The following is a 23,149-nucleotide window of genomic DNA, read 5'->3' as shown; positions in this document are numbered from 1 at the left end:
CAGTCCAGTTCTGCTCCACTCCTCCCTCCACTATTGACAATCGACCCAGTCCAGTTCTGCTCCACTCCTCCCTCCACTATTGACAATCGACCCAGTCCAGTTCTGCTCCACTCCTCCCTCCACTATTGACAATCGACCCAGTCCAGTTCTGCTCCACTCCTCCCTCCACTATTGACAATCGACCCAGTCCAGTTCTGCTCCACTCCTCCCTCCACTATTGACAATCGACCCAGTCCAGTTCTGCTCCACTCCTCCCTCCACTATTGACAATCGACCCAGTCCAGTTCTGCTCCACTCCTCCCTCCACTATTGACAATCGACCCAGTCCAGTTCTGCTCCACTCCTCCCTCCACTATTGACAATCGACCCAGTCCAGTTCTGCTCCACTCCTCCCTCCACTATTGACAATCGACCCAGTCCAGTTCTGCTCCACTCCTCCCTCCACTATTGACAATCGACCCAGTCCAGTTCTGCTCCACTCCTCCCTCCACTATTGACAATCGACCCAGTCCAGTTCTGCTCCACTCCTCCCCCCACTATTGACAATCGACCCAGTCCAGTTCTGCTCCACTCCTCCCCCCACTATTGACAATCGACCCAGTCCAGTTCTGCTCCACTCCTCCCTCCACTATTGACAATCGACCCAGTCCAGTTCTGCTCCACTCCTCCCTCCACTATTGACAATCGACCCAGTCCAGTTCTGCTCCACTCCTCCCTCCACTATTGACAATCGACCCAGTCCAGTTCTGCTCCACTCCTCCCTCCACTATTGACAATCGACCCAGTCCAGTTCTGCTCCACTCCTCCCTCCACTATTGACAATCGACCCAGTCCAGTTCTGCTCCACTCCTCCCTCCACTATTGACAATCGACCCAGTCCAGTTCTGCTCCACTCCTCCCTCCACTATTGACAATCGACCCAGTCCAGTTCTGCTCCACTCCTCCCTCCACTATTGACAATCGACCCAGTCCAGTTCTGCTCCACTCCTCCCTCCACTATTGACAATCGACCCAGTCCAGTTCTGCTCCACTCCTCCCTCCACTATTGACAATCGACCCAGTCCAGTTCTGCTCCACTCCTCCCTCCACTATTGACAATCGACCCAGTCCAGTTCTGCTCCACTCCTCCCCCCACTATTGACAATCGACCCAGTCCAGTTCTGCTCCACTCCTCCCCCCACTATTGACAATCGACCCAGTCCAGTTCTGCTCCACTCCTCCCCCCACTATTGACAATCGACCCAGTCCAGTTCTGCTCCACTCCTCCCCCCACTATTGACAATCGACCCAGTCCAGTTCTGCTCCACTCCTCCCCCCACTATTGACAATCGACCCAGTCCAGTTCTGCTCCACTCCTCCCCCCACTATTGACAATCGACCCAGTCCAGTTCTGCTCCACTCCTCCCTCCACTATTGACAATCGACCCAGTCCAGTTCTGCTCCACTCCTCCCCTCACTATTGACAGGCAGGTTCGGGTTTCGCCTCGCCAAGCATACACACAGTACTTGAAACAAGGGTGTTCATGGCACCACAGTAACAGGAGATGAAAAATATGTGGCCAGACCGGAAATCAAAAATGAGACCTCTGAACTCCAATGAATGCTCTGACAAACTGAATTACCTGGTCGCCGTGATGGACCCCGTCCAGTTGCGCTCTAAGTGTAATTGGTCCATATAATGTGTAATCAGTACACATGGTATTCATACAAAACTAAATTGGCAAAAACAGATTATTAAATAAACTAAAAATGAAATCTTCCTGTTTGATCCAGTATCTACATGCATATTGACTTAATGGTATTTCACAGTATTTAGTGGAAATGATATTCATGTCAGAAAATGAAACCATGAAAGAATTGTCTTTTCTATATCAACAAAATATCTGAGTATTCTTACATGACATTGGGTACAAACAAGCTGCTATATGTATATACACACACATAATTGACCCAGGGGTCAAATATAGCTAACAACACTGACCCAGGGGTCAAATAGATATAACACTGACCTAGAGGTCGTATGGATCTGACAACATTGACCCAGGGGTCAAATAGATCTAACAACACTGACCTAGAGGTTGTATGGATCCGACAACATTGACCCAGAGGACAAATAGACCTGAATAAAGTGACATTGTGTATAAAACTGCTTATATATAAACATAATTCATATATATATATAAAAAAAGAATTAGAGCCAACGTCAGTCCAAAAGTAGTCATACATACATATATATATATATACTGCCTAGTCATTCATGTTACGTCATGTTCCCATTATATTCCATGTTAGTTTACATTTTCAGACAAAAAATAATGTAATTTTGTTTGTCATCTTGATAAACTTGACATCCTGTTAGAGAGTAATCCAGTATTTCTTTTGGTAATATTTATGTTATTTTCTGTGGCTCCGTTACTCAGATATAACTTTTCATCCCAGCAGAACAATTATATTTTGACATCATTACCAAAACACTATATTAAATTTTGTCAGCAAAACTGTTTCTGGCAATGACCTCCTCATGGTTAGAATTCTATGAAATGGAAAATTACAGATAATCACACAGTGTTTTCAGGGTTTGCCGTTCAATTTTTCTTGACCTCACAAGTGGATAAAATCTCAAGTCCAACACGCAGATGAGAAAATTGTTCAAACGATGAAAAAAAATGTGATCAATTGTTTATCATCTATACAACCTCTATGAATGTCTTCGATCACCGAGATCCTTGGTCAGTGACACAGTAAGCAAATACAAGATCTGCACGGAGGAATACCAGCATGACCTCAAAACTAGTCGAAACAATAGTCTTGCCATTGGCTTCTCCATATGGCCATTTAAGCATAGCATGGTGTTGTTATCCTCACAATATTGTTTTCATAATTTTATATTTTCTTAAGTTGAACACTATTGTGTGGATGCTATTTCTGATTCATGATGTCATCTTGCACAATGATAATTATTCTATTTTGAAAAAAAAATCCCTAACCAAATGGGAAAATCCATTCTTAAGTCAACTTCTTAAGAGTATTCATGCACATACTGTCAACCGTTGATAATGAATTGTGATGTTGGTCGGTGGTATAATGTAGTATGTATATAGATGATGGATTCATAGATGATAACTCTATCTACTAACAGTACCAATAGAAGTGCTAGATAATTCTCTAGCAGTGTGCCAAATATCATCATTTTTTTTTATTAAAATCAAACTCAGGAAAATTAATTTTCGAGAAGTGAATTTACATAGAATCAAATGAGAAAATGACGTAACATGGACGATATATCATTGCATCACTTTATATATATTTGTCTTTTAACGAAGAGCATAATTTAAAATGTTACATTACAAACATGAATAAAATTGTTGAACACAGTATTAAAATAAAAGTGAAGTATTTACATCTGGTTTCATTATGTAAAATGAACATACTGCATACCTAGAAATTTTCGCTTCAGTTTAATTTTCGCCCTTCATAATCAGACTGAATTTTTCATGACAACAAATATAAGTGAAAAGCATAGTATACATAATAATTAACTGTGAAGGGCGAAATTAAGACTGGGCAAAAACTGATTTCATTGGCAAAGGGTGAATGGGCAAAAATTCCCGTTAGACAGTATTTACTATAAATGAATTTTGAAGTAATGGAATATCATGATACATACATCTATGAACTGCAACATGTTCAGTCCACATGATGACTTCACAACCTTCAATGGATCGACTCAATCCTTTCCCCGACTTGGTATGATGATATGTACAAAGTCAATGGTACAAATTCAATCTCATGATTGAGGCATTCTGAATATAGATGCCATAAATAGATCATCAATGGACTGACAAAAGATGTTTTCACCAGACAATAAATTATTGCAGAGATAACTTTTGGCTATGAAAGCAGTTTATTAATTTTTCAAAACTATCAAGCTAGACTTCTCTGATAAATGACCTTAAAATATCTCATGCCATTTGTTGTGTTAATTTCATACTTTTTTCAGGATGCTGTTTTAAAATTGATCAGGTAGGGTGGCACAGTGGAAAGCACACTTGCCTTTCACCAAGGCGGCAAGGGTTCGACACCCTGATCGGCAGTGAAAAGGTATGGCCAGCCCCCCCCCCCTTGCTCGCTAACATTCTGGCCAACAAGAGTCATTAATATAATTTTATAGAACTTGTTTCATAATTGTTGTAAAATAAATAATTTGTATTTATAAATTGAAATTTTACAATAAGAAGCACTGTACAACACTGTATTTGACTTCCCATCTGTCCCCGCAGTTATCGCACCTTACAAACTCATACCCACTGGTTCATATGCATATACATTAAGCAATTTATTTTGCATTTCATTAGTTTGTACAAACCCATTATGTGTATTGATTAGTAAAATGACATACCTGCTGGCGACAAATTAAAAACTGTAGCGTTTAATAGGAAGTCAATACACACAGAGTTTTCTGTAAAAGGTGAACAAGTTAGACAAAGTGCACTAACCAGAGGATTAGATAATGATAAAATTCCATGTACAAACCCCAAGCTTTACACATGGAACCCCTTTTTGATATAGGCTGTGCTTGACAAGAAGGCTTGGTCACCCCAATATAATATCATCCAAGCATCCACAGCTGGTTTCATAAGGCTACCGCCAGGAGCTGATTTTATAAGACAACTGATCATTATTTCTGAAATTTGTTAAATTCGAGATTAACAGACATGATCTCAAAAATACTTTTGGCCTGTATTAATAATGCTCCTTAAAACTCACCTGAGAATTTACCCCTTACCATTGGCATCCAGCTGGAGGATCCCACACATATTAACACAATGACTAGCCATCTTAAAACAATTCGCCTTTCAAATCTTTCTTTGACCGACATTTTCTTTTTAGCCCCAAAAAATCTAGAACTCTATCATATTTGAGTGTAGAATCACGTTTGGTGGTTTTCGAGCAAATTTTTCGTATTACCTCACTCACCCATGAAGGCACATTTGAACTCTTCCAATGGAAAGGTTAGAATACAGAATAGTTCATTATGAAATTTCAGGGGTGAATGAGTTAATTTTATCCTGCAATAGCTGTACATGCGGAACTGTAACATATGATCACTATCTCCATTGACCGTTGGCTGGAATTTGCCATGTACTCATATCACTTGATCACAATATGGCCCAGCCATTGGCTAAGATATACTATGCCACTGACACAGGATGGTAATGTTGTACAGTTTTTAATCAACACCGCCATTGGTCTGCTGCTGTCTCTTCCTCAGGTTATAGGCATTAGCAGCAGTGCCGTTGCCGGTTCTTTGTATTTTCTTTGGTGTGGAGGAGTCTGGGGAGGCCTCAGAATCTGTGACAAAGAATCCGTCTTCCAGAGACTGTAAGTAAGTCAATCGTTTTAGTTGACACTGGTGTTTTTATATTTACTGTATACCAGAAATTGTCGCTACAGTTTAATTTTTGCCGTTTTTGCCCTTCCTAATGAGGGCGAATTCAGCATGACAGCAAATATAGGTTAACAGCACAATAAAGATATCAATTAAATGTGAGAGACGAAATTAACACTGGGCAAAATTGATTTCATGGATGAAGGGCGGAAATTTAACTGGGCGGAAATTTCTTTGTACACAGTAAAGATATTTGTTAGACACAGAAAAATGAAACAGATGAAGTTGATATACACCTTCAGATCAACATACAACGTAGTGTACATGTTACCTTGTGTTTATTTACTGCATAAACGTCACTGGGACACAAGTGAAAAAAACATTTCTTTTAAATCTCCCTTTATATGGCGTCAAACCTTCTTAAAATGCCAATATTTTACAGAGCATCTGATGGCAGTATAACACGTCTTTATACAATATTGTATTAGTTACACTGACAATATACCTGTATGTGCTCCAACTCGAGGGATCTAGGCACTCTGATTCATTTTAATATACATACGTACTGTACTAACAAATTTTGATAGATAAAAGTTATGCAGAAGACATGTTTTGTAATTTGCATGTTTTCTATATATGTAGTGTGTTGAAATTTGTACAGTGATTTAACCCTCATACTTACCGTCCACCTCCATTTCTTGGCATAAACAGCACACAGGTAAACACAGATGACACTCCCTATCAGCTGAAAAATACAGGTAAATATGTATAAACATTATACAGGTAACATACCAGGTATATATATATATAGTATACAGGTAAATACAGGTACAGTGTACAGGTTATTACAGGTAACATATATATATATAGTACACAGGTAAACACAGGTAACATATTTACAGCACACAGGTAAATACAGGTAACAGATTCATAGTATACAGGTAACATACACACAGGTTAATACAGGTAACAGATACATAGTATACAGGTAACATACACACAGGTAAATACAGGTAACAGATTCAAAGTATACAGGTAACATACACACAGGTAAATACAGGTAATAGATTCATAGTATACAGGTAACATACACACAGGTAAAGACAGGTAACAGATTCATAGAATACAGGTAACATACGCACAGGTAAATACAGGAAACAGATTCAAAGTATACAGGTAGCATACACACAGGTAAATAGAGGTAACAGATACATAGTATACAGGAAACATACACACAGGTAAATACAGGTAACAGATTCAAAGTATACAAATAACATAATTATACACAGTACTCAATAAAGTAAATACGGGTAACATACATACAGTACAGATTGCATCATTTATTGTTAATAAAGCAGTGTATCACATATACATGTTTATCACATATACCTACCTCGATACTCCAGGAGGTTACGCTCTAGATCTCTGCACACCTCTGGTAAAAAAATCCTGACCAATTGCTAGGCTGATACTTTTCCTTTGAAGATTACTGAGGAGTTACACCAGACTTTAAAGCCAGTCGATTTTACCGTTTCGCCACTGAGAGATCCTTTTGATTTACATCAAAGGATCAAACTAGTCCACAAGGTGACGCACCCTGAGCCTTCATATTTTATGACAGATATTATGCCAGGGCGCAGAGAGCGAAAGTGAGCGTAACCCCTGAAGTTCGGAGGGTACAGTTTTTTTATGTATATTTACCTGTACTAAAAACCAATACATCACATATAAAATATCTGTCTGCTTGAATAAATCAGTTCCAAATTTCAGACATACTATTGCCTCCGTCAGTGTGATGGCGCTGTAATAAACAAAAATCATTGTTTACAGATAACTAGCGATTACTAGAACACCAACAAAACCTTCGTATAACTCTTGTTTTATAAAAATAAATACTTTTCTCTTACAAAAATTAAATCAACACCAGAACCAATCATTACCCTTGACAGGTGTATCCGCACTTTAACCGATATAAGATATTCTTTTCTCTCATTTCCCTGTGTGTAAGATAGAACTGCCCAGGGTAAGAAAGGAGTGCAGGAAATTTCTATCTTACACCCCATTTCAGGTGAAATGACGTCACAATGGCTCAACAATGACGTGATGTCACTAATTTGGAACTCTCCAATGCCGAAAAGGCGACGTGGTGAAATTAAAACCTTTAACGATATATTTACCGTACACGTAAGAAAGATGTGATTCCTCGGGGAAAGATTCTTAAGTTGCCAAACAATCGGCAAAGACTCTTGTTTGGCAACTTAAGAATCTTCCACCTCGGGTTGAGATTCCCCTATAGCTATCTCACTCCCAAGGGGACGAGAGATTCTATTATACTCCCATTAGGTTGATACATATCAATCAGCACAAACCCAACATTTTTGTAAGTAAATTCAGTTGCCAATTGAAATTGAACATTTGCTGCAAAATCATCATGTCACACTATTACTGTAGCTGTGTAGTTCCGCGACATTTTAATCAGTATCTTAACCTATGAAATCAAAGCTTACAGGTGTTACACAATACAAACTGTGGTTTACATGTATACATTCATTACCAACCTGCCACATTGCCTGAGCATGAGAAAATGGGGTTGAGGAAACAAGTGGGTATTGGCTAGATATATATATACTTACCAGAACATCCAGCATTGTGTCCCGAGACGTTTACACTGGCGGTCTGTTACATACAGGTAGTACTGTCTGTAACACATCAAACATTATATTTACTGGTTAGTTTACACTGTCAGTCTGTTACATACAGGTAGTATTGCCTGTAACACATCAAACATTATATTTACTGGTTAGTTTACACTGGCGGTCTGTTACATACAGGTAGTATTGTCTGTAACACATCAAACATTATATTTACTGGTTAGTTTACACTGTCGGTCTGTTACATACAGGTAGTATTGTCTGTAACACATCAAACATTATATTTACTGGTTAGTTTACACTGTCGGTCTGTTACATACAGGTAGTATTGTCTGTAACACATCAAACATTATATTTACTGGTTAGTTTACACTGCCGGTCTGTTACATACAGGTAGTATTGTCTGTAACACATCAAACATTATATTTACTGGTTAGTTTACACTGCCGGTCTGTTACATACAGGTAGTATTGTCTGTAACACATCAAACATTATATTTACTGGTTAGTTTACACTGCCGGTCTGTTACATACAGGTAGTATTGTCTGTAACACATCAAACATTATATTTACTGGTTAGTTTACACTGCCGGTCTGTTACATACAGGTAGTATTGTCTGTAACACATCAAACATTATATTTACTGGTTAGTTTACACTGCCGGTCTGTTACATACAGGTAGTATTGTCTGTAACACATCAAACATTATATTTACTGGTTAGTTTACACTGCCGGTCTGTTACATACAGGTAGTATTGTCTGTAACACATCAAACATTATATTTACTGGTTAGTTTACACTGCCGGTCTGTTACATACAGGTAGTATTGTCTGTAACACATCAAACATTATATTTACTGGTTAGTTTACACTGCCGGTCTGTTACATACAGGTAGTATTGTCTGTAACACATCAAACATTATATTTACTGGTTAGTTTACACTGCCGGTCTGTTACATACAGGTAGTATTGTCTGTAACACATCAAACATTATATTTACTGGTTAGTTTACACTGCCGGTCTGTTACATACAGGTAGTATTGTCTGTAACACATCAAACATTATATTTACTGGTTAGTTTACACTGTCGGTCTGTTACATACAGGTAGTATTGTCTGTAACACATCAAACATTATATTTACTGGTTAGTTTACACTGCCGGTCTGTTACATACAGGTAGTATTGTCTGTAACACATCAAACATTATATTTACTGGTTAGTTTACACTGCCGGTCTGTTACATACAGGTAGTATTGTCTGTAACACATCAAACATTATATTTACTGGTTAGTTTACACTGCCGGTCTGTTACATACAGGTAGTATTGTCTGTAACACATCAAACATTATATTTACTGGTTAGTTTACACTGCCGGTCTGTTACATACAGGTAGTATTGTCTGTAACACATCAAACATTATATTTACTGGTTAGTTTACACTGCCGGTCTGTTACATACAGGTAGTATTGTCTGTAACACATCAAACATTATATTTACTGGTTAGTTTACACTGTCGGTCTGTTACATACAGGTAGTATGGTCTGTAACACATCAAACATTATTATCATTTGTGTGGATATTGTGTGGATATTGTGTGGATAGTGTGTGGATATTGTGTGGATATTGTGTGGATAGTGTGTGGATAGTGTGTGCATATTGTGTGGATAGTATGTTGATAGTGTGTGCATATTGTGTGGATAGTGTGTGCATATTGTGTGGATAGTGTGTGGATAGTGTGTGGATAGTGTGTGCATATGTTATAATGCTAATAATTATGTGCTGCTCACCAGTTATTAATGGGGTGTTTTTTTCAAACACAGATTTTTATACTATCTCTCTAACTGATTAAGTAATTACCTGGTCATTGGAGGTGTTCTGCCCAAAATTATCTACACTTATATCTTATAATAAAGCATCCTCGATATTCAGGGGTTACGCTCACTATCGCTCTCTACACCCCTGGAATATGTCATAGCAAAATTGAAGGCACAAAGATAGCTGTTTTGCTACAACATATTCCAGGGGTGCAGAGAGCGTAAGTGAATGTAAACGTAACCCCCTGGATATCGAAGATGATAATTAAGGGGAGTATACTGTATATAGGAAAAAACATAGTGCAGTGGGACCTTTAGGAGAAAAGGTTTTCACACATTTGACCCCTGTGATCAAGAAAGTGGGGGAAGGATATTTATTATGACAAACTTCCATTCCACAAGTTATAGAACAAATATCATTCATGGCTTTAAGGATCTTTAAAAACTGTTTGAAGAGATTAAAGTTTAATTATTCTGTCAAATATGATAGTCGTTCACACAAGCAAGCTGAAGGCATAAAATGAATACTCTATGAATCTTTAGAAGAACTCATTTAAAGATTTTTTTACCATACATGACCCTCGTGATCTCCAAGGTAAGTAAGGCAAAGTAATTTATTTTAACTTCTTGACAGTCCTTCACTCAAAGAAGCTACATCCCAAATATCATTACTCTCTGCAATATGAAACTTCATAAGTTTTTATAATAAGTTGTTAGCATTAAGTGCCTCTTCAATGTTTTAAGACATATATAAACATGCACAGGACTTACAAAAAAAACATAAACTTTATTTAGTTTACAACAATTATAAAACAAGTTATTTCAACTTGTTGGCCCGGATGTTAGTCTAAATGTGGGAGGAAACCGGAGTACCCAGAGGAAACCCATGTGGTCGGGCATACCTTTTCACGTCCGATCGGGGAATCAAACCCTGGCCGCCTTCGTGAAAGGCAAGTGTGCTATCCACTGCACCACCCGACCACCCAAATTTTGAGTACTATCACAAAGGGCCAACCTACAACTGAGCCTGAAAGTGCTCTATGGTGGACAGAAGACAAACATCTCTGAGACTTCCATGTTTGCACTAGAAATAACCACTCCACCAAACGAAATCTGTCCCTATAAAGATAAGGATATAAAATGAACTGTAGGGTCTGGTTATTAGACAACCCGGAACCTACCGTATAGTTGGTGCAGATATCAGACAAATAAGGAACAGTCTCCAAACATTTAGGTTGTGGTTCTGAGGAACCTCCATTATGTGCTTCAGGAAAAATGTGTTCAGCTCAGACAACTGTGAAAAGAGCAGAAACATCATGTAGTCATGTGTAAAATGACCCTGAAATGATCATAAACAGCTGTTGGGAGTATAACACCTTTCCAGGCACACAACATGTGGAATGTCATTTACATGGCTTCCTTTCTACTGAAACTGTAGGACTGACAGCATACAATGTATTACATAACCATATTAACACTTTAAAAATTCATTCACATACTTCATAAAACACGACAGTTGTAACATTTCAATTTTTTTAAACTTGAATTTTACTACATTGTATATATTTGAAATGATGGGCCCAACTTATGGTTGGTTGGTTGAAGGGTTTATCGTCTACACTCACTGACAAAGTCAGTGTTCGGTCGACATGAGGGGGTAAGTTGCCACTTACCAGGCCCTCAGAGATTCAAAATGTCCTGCCCATCCAGGTCACGCTCTGAGGTCGGACAGCTCCTCAGATGAGGATAGGCTGTCACAACGGCTGTGGTCCACGAAACGTCCTAAGTGTAATCCTCGCTGTCCTCCTATGGCCCAACTGACGGTACACCTAATTACTTATACATGTACTTACTTTTCGGACAACATTGAGGAGACACACCCCCGTCACTCATCAGTATTTATTTGTATGATAATGAGAACGTAACTATTTGACACGTCGGTACTTACTTGCCAGACAATAATGAGGAGACACACTTCTGCCACACGTCGATATGATGACATTGGGTCCAGCCATTTCACATCTGCCCAGCTTTAAACAAAAATAGAGCCACATTGAACCAAACCATTTTGAACATTTCTGTGAACGAAATTTTGAGCAATTAAGGATGCATGTGATCACTCTTTAATATGCACCTTTTTTTCAAAATAGCTCCACACCCATTTCAAATATCCCCATCTTTCTACTACATGTATTCCAGGTTTTTTTTTCTTTCTTATTGGAAAATTGAAATGACCAGCACAGTGGAATTTCTTGACATTAATGTTTACATCCTGCTCCAGAGATAATGAACACGAGCTTACCTTACAGGAGTAAACTGAAGCACTATTCTTCTCAGTTTTCCAGTTGTTGTGTGGATGTCTCTGTAAGATTAAAAAAACATTGAATTAAATGTATCACATACATAGATATAATACGTATTGATATCCAGAAAAGGTGACTGAAATATTTACACTGCACTAACTATAGCTCAGCTGCCCGATATGTTTGTCCTACATTAATAGGTCATTATATGGTCACAGTAACCTACTTAGGTATACAACACTCCTCGGCCTGTCAATGTATGTGTACCACCATGATCTCAATTTTTGGGGGTGAAAACGTAAAATCTAACAATGTTTATATGGGATGTCCTTACTAGGTCTAAACATATGTCACAGCGACCTAATTCTAGTATACAAAACCCTGACATCAAAAGATGTACTACCACAAATGTATAAAAAGTCTGATGATCTCACATGAAATACAGATAGCTTTTTTTCTGAAAAAAGGACCTAAAGGTCCTCTTCATCCGACTCAAATATTACATTGGTTCGGATTCCAATTGGAGCCTCTTAAATAACCTGCTGATTTGCCCATTGTCTGTCTAGCCAGTTTTCAAATGAGCTGATAGTTTTATCAGTCACCAGAGACTATGGATGATTGCTCCTAATATGCACTACTCTGAGTGTGATGGAAGTTTTCCTCATGATTGGATACAGTTTCCTGGAGACACCTCTTCCACTATATTGTGCCGTCTCATCTACCCACAGCTTAACAAATCAGCTTGCCTCCATGTCCTAGATCCCTTGCTTTATTCTAAATATCTTGATCATGTCTATTTATGTTGGTGATACGATCATGTTGGCAGTTTTAATTTTTTAGACATTTCAGATAACTGAGATGCTTGGACCTGATAATTGCTTCATGGCCCTTTGTTTTAACTCCTTTAATTCTTTCCACATACATGTATTAACGATTTGATTTTATACGGCAAGCAGAATGGAAGAGGTGTCTTGACTAGGCTCTTGTATAGTGGTATGAATGTATTGATGGCCATACTCTCCAGACAACGTTATGAGGGGAACAGGCAGATAAAGAGGCTACTAAATACTCCCATTAACCCTTTTACCACTGTAGACCATAATGGACTCATCCAGATCAATGCATGGTAGAGTCTACTAGAGTTACATAGGGTTGAAAGGGTTAAATGTTTCAAGGAGTATAAAATCTTTTATAATGGAAGTACAACTGAAAACTTTAAATTTATATGAAAATATGATTTGATTAACAAGCCAACCTCATGCCAAATTTTTTCTAAATTGGAATTTTCAAACTTTAATTTTTGCACTTACCAGGGTAATACAAAATGTACTTCCCCTGTCAAAGTTTTTCTTTCCATAATTTCTTAACAATAAATTTACCTACTTCATATACTTGATACTTTCCCAGTGGTAGAATTTTCTAAAACTAAAGTAACTCACTTAATACTTTCCAAGAGGTAGTTTTTCATTCTATAGTTTCTTACACGAAATTTACTTACTTGATACTTTCCCAGTGGTAGTTTCTCATCTCCAGTTTTTTACACAGGAACATGCCAAACCAGATACCCAGACCGTTACACACTAATACATCTAGCACCCAGGCATCCCACCAACACTCGGCAAAGTTTGGCAGCAGGTGACAAAACGCCATCTACAAACAATATTTTTATTATTACCTCATGTATATAAATATATTCTTAAAAGCTACGTTCAGATTGATAAAAAAAGGTGTTTTTCAAAACAGATCTCTAAAATTAGAAAAGCCATGTTTTATAATACTGAATAAAATACTGATTTTATACACCAGCATAAAGGTGAACCATTAACCTAATAAATTGTTAACAGAATTTAAAGAGAAACATTAAAGGTAATTTTTCACTAATTGCAACTCTAATTGAAATTGCGATTTACTCAAATTAAATAACACATTAAACAGGGGGAATAACTCTGGTATTAACACTGGCAATAACTCAAAAAAGGCATATCTCTGGTTCAAACAGGGGGAATAACTCTGGTTATAACTTTCTTCAGATGGGGAATAACTCTGTTATCAACACTGGAATAACTCAAACAAGGCATATCTCTGGTTCAAACAGGGGGAACACCTCTGGTTCAAACAGGGAGGTAACTCTGGTCATCACTCCTTAGACAGGGGGAATAACTCTGGTTCAAACAGGGGGAATAAATCTGGTTCAAACAGGGTGGTAATTCTTAGACGGGGAATATCTGAGGCAAAGAAAATCGGTAGAATTCTAGTTCAAACAAGGAATAACTGTTGATTCTAACAGGGGGAATAACTTTTGTTCAAAAAAGAAATATTTCTTGATTCTAACAAGGGGAATAAAACTGGTTCAAACAAGGGGTATAACTCTGGTTCAGATATGATTAACATGCAGTTTATACCTCTGTGATTTCCCACATGATGCTAATGGTCCAGAGAATGCCATAATGGCGGATGAGGACAGCCTTGGTTATCCAGCCCAGGAAATGGGCTGTGGCAAAACAGTCGAGATGTGACACTATTCGTGGCAGGTCTATCTCTGAGCAGTTTGCTGCATATTCCTGAAAATAAATGATAAAATTAGGATTAAGACCAAGTGGTTTTGGATTAAAACCTAGTACCCCGGTAACCCTGAAAGTATAATTTCCTTTTAATTATCTGGTAAGTCAAAATGGTTTAGAATATATTTGGTACAAAGTGTACACATATATGTCCCTATAGTTTGTATCTTTGTTTTTCACATTTGTTTTAATTATGTGGCAAGTTATAATGGTTTTAATTACCATACTGCAAGTTTAAGTCAAAATATATTTGATAACCTGGCAATGTTTTTGATTACCTAACTTGTTTTTTGAAAACTTTGTGACAAAAAAAATATGATATATAAAAGATATTAGCATTAATCATGCATACAAATTCCTAATACATATATCACCACTTGTTTTTTTCAGTTCATTTATTGATTTATTTAATCATTGAAAAAATAATAAAGTAATTTCTTAAAATCTTTGTTCGAAGCCTTGGACCCATAATTAGAGTTATACAGGACAATAGGGTAGGACAGAAGACATTTTATCAGGATTTTATTGATTAATGATACATTCTATAAAGGTAATTAATATAAATGATTTTTTCATAATTGCTAAAACTAAAAACAAAATATTTTGGATTTTGAATGACTTTGAAAAATTTATACACAACACTCATATTACTGAACCATCTTTTCAGAAAATATAGTTGGAAAACTTGACTTTGTGTCACATATCGCTATTGACAGCAGAAACACCTTGATCGTGTCCGTACCTTTTCCTCCACTTTGATACCTTCAAGGTCTGGATACAACCATTCCAGTATTCTTCGGAAATCTTTTCGGGTTTGAAACAGCACAAACACCAGGAAGATGAAGTAAAACACACTCATCCCTGTCAATAACAAACAAAAGAGTTTTTTATACAAAAATCTGATAATGATGATCATTCTATTTACCCAATTAGCCAGTGCACTTACTGTATACCGGTAAGTTTTCACTGCAGTTTGATTTCCCCCATTATCACCATCAGTAATGAAGGAGAATTTATCATTAATTTACAGCAAATATAAGTAAACAGCATAATTTACGTAGTAATTCAATGTGGAAGCCAAACTAACACTCAGCAAAATTTGATTTCATGGGCGAAGGCGAAGGAAAAAGGTTTAACTGGACTAAAATTTCCTGGTATACAGTAATTTTTCCTGAGAAAGTGGAAGTATTTATAGAAATCATTTGTGACCTTAGTGTAGCATCTTCATACAATGGCGGATCCAGAGATCTATCTGAGTGGGTTTCTAAAGTTCCAGGGGGGTTTCCATGTGGGGAAAATTGAGTAAAATGGTGAAATGTACATGATTTTTAAAGAAAATTCTCAGGTTAAGGAGGAATCTTGAAGCCCAAAATTAACTTCTGGATCCACAACTGTTCTACAGTGATGGTATCATTAACGGTTGACAAGAAACCAACCAACAATAAAAACAAGAACTAGAAGAACTAGCAAAGACTTTATTTGTGCAGTAAAACATTTTTTGATGCAATATTCTTTACTGGTAAAGTTGAATGTAATTGCTTTGCTGATTTTCTCTCCTACCTTTTGCTGTACCTTTTCTACACAGTGACATTTGAGTCACGGATTCATAACCAGAAAATTAAATTATAACAAGTCCTTCTGAACATGATACTTGAAACACATATATATGTAGAAGTTGATGTATGTGAATTCGAAGAAAAAAGTACATGTAGACGTCCATGTACATTTGTACCAAACATCCTCCTCCAGACAGCATGGTGGGGCCGTGTGACGACTTACCAATCACCATTCTCCATATAGCAGTTAGGGTGGGGGTCACTTAAATGGGCCAATAGCCAATGCAGACAAAAACTTACCAAACACCATTCTCCAGATAGCAGGATGGGGTCGTGTGAATGGGCCATTAGGAAAAGCGAGGACACTGATGACCAGGAAAAAGAACACAACAGCACAAAACCCTGTCCAGATGTTGTCATCCTGTACATCATCATTTCTACAACACAACAAGTGAGAAACATTGTCATTGTCGTGTTTAACATCTGTCAAGCTCTTCTGAAGAAGTACTATATTTTTATTTTGCTATTTTAGGAATGAGCTTAGGATTAATTTGAAACAAATGCATCATTTGAGTCCATAGTAGTCATTTTGCTCAACATCATCTTTATTTCATTTTATTTGTTTTTGGCTATACCATTAAATGTTTGCAGCAGGCTCATAGTAAGCTTGATGGTAAATTGACAACAATGAAGTTAGTTTGTCTGACAGTTACAGCTGTTTTTCAAAGTATAGTGGCACCTAACTTTCTGTCAAACAGTTCAAAGGCCAATTTTTTTTTATGTTTCAGGTAAAATGACTGAACACAAGAATTCCAGAGGAGTGGATGTGTCACCTTCAGTCAGTGTGAAGTTTTGAGGTTGATCGACCCAAGGAAACTGGACTTATCGCATGGAAATAGTTTTCTATTTATAGTAATGGCGACATTGACCTTTTACCTTCGGACCTAAAAAGCAATCCCATGCAGAACAAGCAGTATCGGTAAGAAAGAACTGTATGAAGTCTGAGTTCAATCAACCTAAAGAAACTCAAGTTATTGCACGGAAACAGAATTTTTATTTATAGTAATGATGACCTTGACCTTTGACCTTCGGACCTGAAAAGCAATCCCAATGCAAGCAAGGCAAGCACTATTGGTAAGAAAGAACTGTATGAAGTCTGAGTTCAATCAACCTAAAGAAACTCAAGTTATTGCACAGAAACAGATTTTCTATTTATAGTAACGGTGACCTTGACCTTCAGACCTGAAAAGCAATCCCAAGCATGCATTTTTAGTAAGGCAGCACTGTATGAAGTTTGAGTACAATCAACCCAAGGGAACTCAAGTTATCGCACGGAAACCTCGTTTCGGACGACGCAAACAAACCTATTTGTCGCCTCGTGTTGCAGGCGACACAAAAAGGGGAAATCGGTGTTATTTATTTTCATTTCGTTTTGCTTTTTGAGGGGTTCGGCTAATTCAAGAAACAAGAGGCCCATGGGCCTTAACGGTCACCTGAGTCTACAGTATTTATTTTTGTTGTTGAAATATGTACCAATTTGAGTAAAAAATAGTATAATGTTAACTTAACTTTGTCAGGACCATGAGCTGATCATTCCTAGACCAATTTTAAGTGAGATCGGCCTATTAGAACTTAGTAGCAAAATAGCGGCCATGGCAGCCAAATTGTATTTCTGATTGACCCGAAAAATAACAACACTTTGTCAGGACCATGATTCGATCATTCCTACAAAGTTTCAGTTCAATCGGCCAAGTAGATCTTTACTTTAAGTTTGAAATAGTTTACCAAAATGGCAGCCGTGGTGGCCATATTGGATTTCTGATCGACCCGAAAAATAACAACACTTTGTCAGGACCATGAGTCAATCATTCCTACAAAGTTTCAGTTCAATCGGCCTAGCAGAACTTGACTTTAAGTTTGAAATATGTTTTCAAAATGGTGGCCGTGGCGGCCATATTGGATTTATGATTGACCTGAAAAATAACAACACTTTGTCAGGACCATGAGTCGATCATTCCTACAAACTTTAAGTTCAATCGGTCCAGCAGAACTTGACTTTAAGTTTGAAATAGGTTTTCAAAATGGCGGCCGTGGCGGCCATATTGGATTTCTGATCGACCCGAAAAATAACAACACTTTGTCAGGACCATGAGGCGATCATTCCTACCAACTTTCAGTTCAATCGGTCCAGCAGAACTTGACTTTAAGTTTGAAATAGGTTTTCAAAATGGCGGCCGTGGCGGCCATATTGGATTTCTGATCGACCCGAAAAATAACAACACTTTGTCAGGACCATGAGGCGATCATTCCTACCAACTTTCAGTTCAATCGGCCCAGCAGAACTTGACTTTAAGTTTGAAATGTAAAATGTTAACGGACGACGGACGACGGACGACGGACGACGACGGACGAAAACGGATAGCAATAGGTCACTTGAGCTAAAGCTCAGGTGACCTAATTACAAAAATCAACAAACATATTTTTAGGTCTTTCAAATAATAATATGGGATTTAGATTTGGTTTTGATACCTGCCTAATGCCTATGAAGTAAAGAGGGTATACATATGTATATACAGTTGCCTAATTATTTGGTCATCCATCTATTTGTCTGGTGGACAACTTATATTTATCCCAACACTTGATGGTTTTTGATTCAGTGAGATAAAATTGTTGGAGTCAGAGGTAAAGACTAAGGTCGGTCAGGGTACCTGAAACATACCCTTTTTCCCCCTAAGCTATTGCATATCGATACTTGCAGAAGACACAACTCTTTGTTCAAATGTTGGCATATTGTAGCATAGTTTGTACTTCAGCTTAATTTCATGTAAAATGTTAACATTGAGATTAACAAGACAAATATTTCCTCAGCATAACATGTCGCTTTGAAAATATCTTAGCAGCCCATCCCATGGCCATGGTTCAGCAGATTGCGGATCTATACTTAATGAATAATTCAAGCGATCAAACTCTCAGTTAAATTAAAGATAAACAGATTAAATAAAACACAAAAACACACATAGTGTGATGTTCTAAATTAAAGGAGAAAGTCTGAATAAGACTAATTCAAGATTTTTCAATACCTTGTGGTGTCATGATTTTGCAACATGCTCACATACTCTTCTTTTATATATATATGTACAAGTGCTACATTGTATATGCAATTATGCAATATAACATCTGATTAAGAGGAATCAGTTGAAGCTTAAATTTTGTGACTGATTAATATTTCCTTAAATAGCCATGATGTATCACAGATGTGGCAAAGCTGCCAGAGGTTTGCAGCAAAGTTGTTGGAAGGTTGAATTGCCACAAAGTTGCCAGAAATATGCCAAAAAAGTTTCAGAACAGTTCTTCAGAAAAAGAAAAAAAAATTATGCTTATAATTATAAAAAAAAATCAGAACTGTTTGTCAGAAAAAACAAAATTTGCATACAAAATACAATTATGCTTATAATTATAACACGCTTGTGGCAATTTGGTTGGCAGAAGCCTGTTATTTATGTATTTTACCTGTTGGGATAATTTTATCATGAGCAACTTTCTTTATATTTGAAGTAATATATAATAATGATGTATTTCAAAGATATATAAGTCAGTTCATGAGACCAATTTTCAAAGCCACTGGTAATTATATATTTGTATATATATACACTGTCTTTGTTTTAATAACTATTAGAACTGTAGCATTAATTATCATAATTTCAACTGTAAGTTTGATTTCGGTTTTTTTTAAACTAGGGTTTGGTCAGGTCTTATCTTAGTAATCAGAGATTTACATTGAGACCTGTTGTCAATGCAGTAATTTTTGTTCATTTTTTTTTAGGAAAGCCCAGAACCTCATTTCAAAATGTTGATGGGTGCCATTATTAAGAATTATATATAGTGCGTTTTCAAAATGTGGGCATGTCCACAGGAAAGTATGACACCAATGACTAATTAAGACTCTCTCAAGTCCCAAAAATCATGGGACTCCATATATATATAAGTTACTTTCACTTTACATTTTTACTTTGATTTATGATACGGCTTTTGCAAAAGTTGCTGATATTTCTTTTATATTATATTTCATGTAAAAATTGACTTGGTTTACTTTCCAATTGTGTAATGTGTCATATGTAACAATCCCGTGTCAAAGTACAGTACATTACATTGGTTGTAATTGATATACTACTGTATAATATTGGAAGTAATTTTCAAATTGCAATATATGTGAAATATTGCAATACATAATGTATATAAGTCGCAATATATCATAATCCTAGAAATTTTGTGTATTTCTAAACAATTTTCTATAGAAAATACGAAAAAATTAGCAACCTTACCCTCAATGATGAATTGAAAAAAAAATCAGATTCTTTTAAATGTCACCAAACCAAGAAAGTGAAATTTGGATAAAATTATATAATGAATTCAATCTAACATCATTTCTGTAAGAAACATTTCATAACTGCATCTATAACCGAAAACTAGTCGAAAATTATTACATCAACTTGTATAATATGCCTAAAACATGCAATAGTGAATACCCTATTTTCTGTTGTTTTAGTCTAACTGGAACATATACAGTGCATGTTATAATATAACATCTGCTGTACATGTGTAGAATGCCATACAGCATTCACACACTTTCTCCGACCTTTGAATTTCTGAAAGATGATAGTGAGGGAACTTGGAATCTTTCCAGAACATCCAAAGACTTAATTATTGGCTGTATGGTATGATGTTGTTCTTAATATCACTTAATGGTCTTAGAGATTGCGGAGAAGGATTATATTCCAGAAAAAAGGTAGCCAAAGGAGGCAATTTAATTTACACTTATTAGACAATTCCTAGTTTAAAAGTATAGTTAAGTTGTATGTCCAGCATGCAGAAGCTTCTAAATCATGACAGAAAAGTGGCTACATGGTTACAGGGTAGGTTTACCCAGTGACAAAATAGCCATGATCAGCAATACATAAGTCTCAGATAATAGTTTCTTTGTGTGCTGAAATTAAACAGATCTACAAACAGAAGCTTTAAGAGGTCAAGCTTTAAGCAATACATACTAAATATAATCTGACTGACCCAATACATGTGTTCCTACTCTTAAGTATTATTGTACTGTAACTTTAAGAATTATTAAGGCACTTTAATCTAAAAATAGCATACTTTATGTACGACGTAATATGATAATGACATGTCATCATGCCCGATACATATCATATTTATTTTTTTAAATAGGGTGGAAATATATGTCTACATATATATGACTAATGTCTGAGAGTCCTTTTACAAACAAAAAATGTTTCCCTCGTCTTTTACTCGCTTTCTGCTAAAATGTTAATGAGATTTTTTTTTATTTTCTTTCTACTGCAATTAATTGACATTTCTCATGATGATCAGCTGACAAGTCTAAAACATTCCCTCCTGCAGATTTAGATAATTCCAGAAGTTTAAAATGTCTCAAGTCAATGTACCAATGACTACAACTAATAAGTACGGCTTGTACTATTCAAAGGTCTGCGTAAATCACGCTTGTTTTTTTTAGTGTCACGCGTGTCATAAATGATTTTCCCACCGGCTTAATTATGTCAATTTATGAATGAGGTCGTGAATGTAATTTTCTCACTGTTGTTTCACGCCAAACAAATCTACTAAAACAATTGTTTACTTTGCACAAATAACCTTCATACACACACATACACTTAAGACCGGTAATCTACACGTGTTTTAAACGACCTATTTTTGTTACAGACAACATCGTCTTTTTTACAAGCAGCCGACAACGCCTTAAACACCTTACCGTGTGAACGCAGCATAGAGTAATCCGAGGACAGACACAGTCAGTAGAGTTACGGTGTGGGGTTTATAGAACACACCCAAAGATATATCATCTACAGCTTTTTCGTTTATAAATCTAAAATGCTCCACCTCTTCGGCGTGAAGTTCTCGATGATCGGTCGACATGGTGGCCATGCCCATTAGATAATCTAAGAGTTCCAACAAGGGACGTTACTCTGATCTCAAGATGCGGTTGCAGTGTAATTATATTAGGAGACACAACTTAAAAGCATCACAGACTTCCTTTAAATTAGATAATAAACCATCGTTTTTAATAGAGACATATATTATTTATCTATGAAAAAATAGAAAGTTCAGTTAGTAATTTTGACAACTGCTTGGTTTTTCATATATTTTCAAATTATTTCACCTAAGTAGAATCTAGTCTACTGGGTATACCTAACAACAGACTTAGACATTTTGACATATATATGTCAAAATGTCTAAGTCTAATGTTAGAGCCAGAGGAAACTCGGGCTAGGTATTCATTTGGCAATAAATCAATTAAAGGCTGATATCTTTAATCAGGTATACTTGCAACGTATAAACCAGTAGTTGTAATATAACGCGCGATTATATCTACCACACATACATTGTATAAAGGCGGCAACAAGGCTGGATTGATGACAACACCCCATATTATGTGCAGAACCTTATTATGCTAATTGTTAAATATTACATTTACAAACAACGTATGAAAGGTGATACACTTTTCATAGAAAGTGTAAAGAGAGATATAGTGTACAATTATAAAGTGGAAAAATATATCGCAACATGTAAAGGGAAACAAAATACCTTTCTCCAAAAATGGAGACTCTTTTCTAACTTAATGATACCATAGCCTATCTACCAAATATTATGTATTATTCATATATGCACCTATAACTTGTACCTAATTCGATTGCCGCCCGAGATGTGTATTAACCAATTTGGAATAATCCATTCCAACTCCAGACCGCTACGGTCACAAATACACAGGTACTACATGTGTAATGCACCTCTCGGAGGGGAATTCGAAAGTTATACTTAAATATCCAAATTACTAGAGAAAGATTGT

General features: G+C 36.7%; 1 protein-coding gene across 1 annotated transcript; it reads right to left on the bottom strand.

The window, feature by feature from the left end:
• On the bottom strand, positions 1 to 22,228 carry LOC110446424 (phosphatidylserine synthase 1-like). The gene is made up of 12 exons (XM_021491577.1): positions 22,055 to 22,228; positions 16,573 to 16,709; positions 15,459 to 15,577; positions 14,558 to 14,716; positions 13,654 to 13,805; positions 12,155 to 12,214; positions 11,801 to 11,882; positions 11,034 to 11,146; positions 8,023 to 8,088; positions 7,091 to 7,190; positions 6,072 to 6,134; positions 1 to 5,380 (listed from the first exon to the last, which is right to left on the bottom strand). The coding sequence occupies exons 1-12, from the start codon at positions 22,225 to 22,227 to the stop codon at positions 5,231 to 5,233; spliced, it is 1,374 nt and encodes a 457-aa protein (XP_021347252.1). The 5' UTR covers position 22,228; the 3' UTR covers positions 1 to 5,230.
• Between the last annotated feature and the right edge of the window lie 921 nt (positions 22,229 to 23,149).

This window comes from Mizuhopecten yessoensis, unplaced genomic scaffold (assembly GCF_002113885.1).
Source record: "Mizuhopecten yessoensis strain PY_sf001 unplaced genomic scaffold, ASM211388v2 scaffold2691, whole genome shotgun sequence".
Lineage (NCBI taxonomy): Eukaryota > Metazoa > Mollusca > Bivalvia > Pectinida > Pectinidae > Mizuhopecten > Mizuhopecten yessoensis.
Note: the sequence above shows the minus strand (reverse complement) of the source record. Positions and strands in the feature narration are given on the sequence as shown.

Bases quoted from the DNA above. Each gene is read 5' to 3' on its own strand.
- LOC110446424 (XM_021491577.1), bottom strand. From the start codon at position 22,227: ATGGCCACCATGTCGACCGATCATCGAGAACTTCACGCCGAAGAGGTG. The intron at 13,806-14,557 runs GTATAAACTGCA...TATTGTTTGTAG, and splicing joins TCATGTGGGAAATCACAGAG to ATGGCGTTTTGTCACCTGCT. The intron at 11,883-12,154 runs GTAAGCTCGTGT...TTTTGTTTAAAG, and splicing joins CTTCAGTTTACTCCTGTAAG to CTGGGCAGATGTGAAATGGC.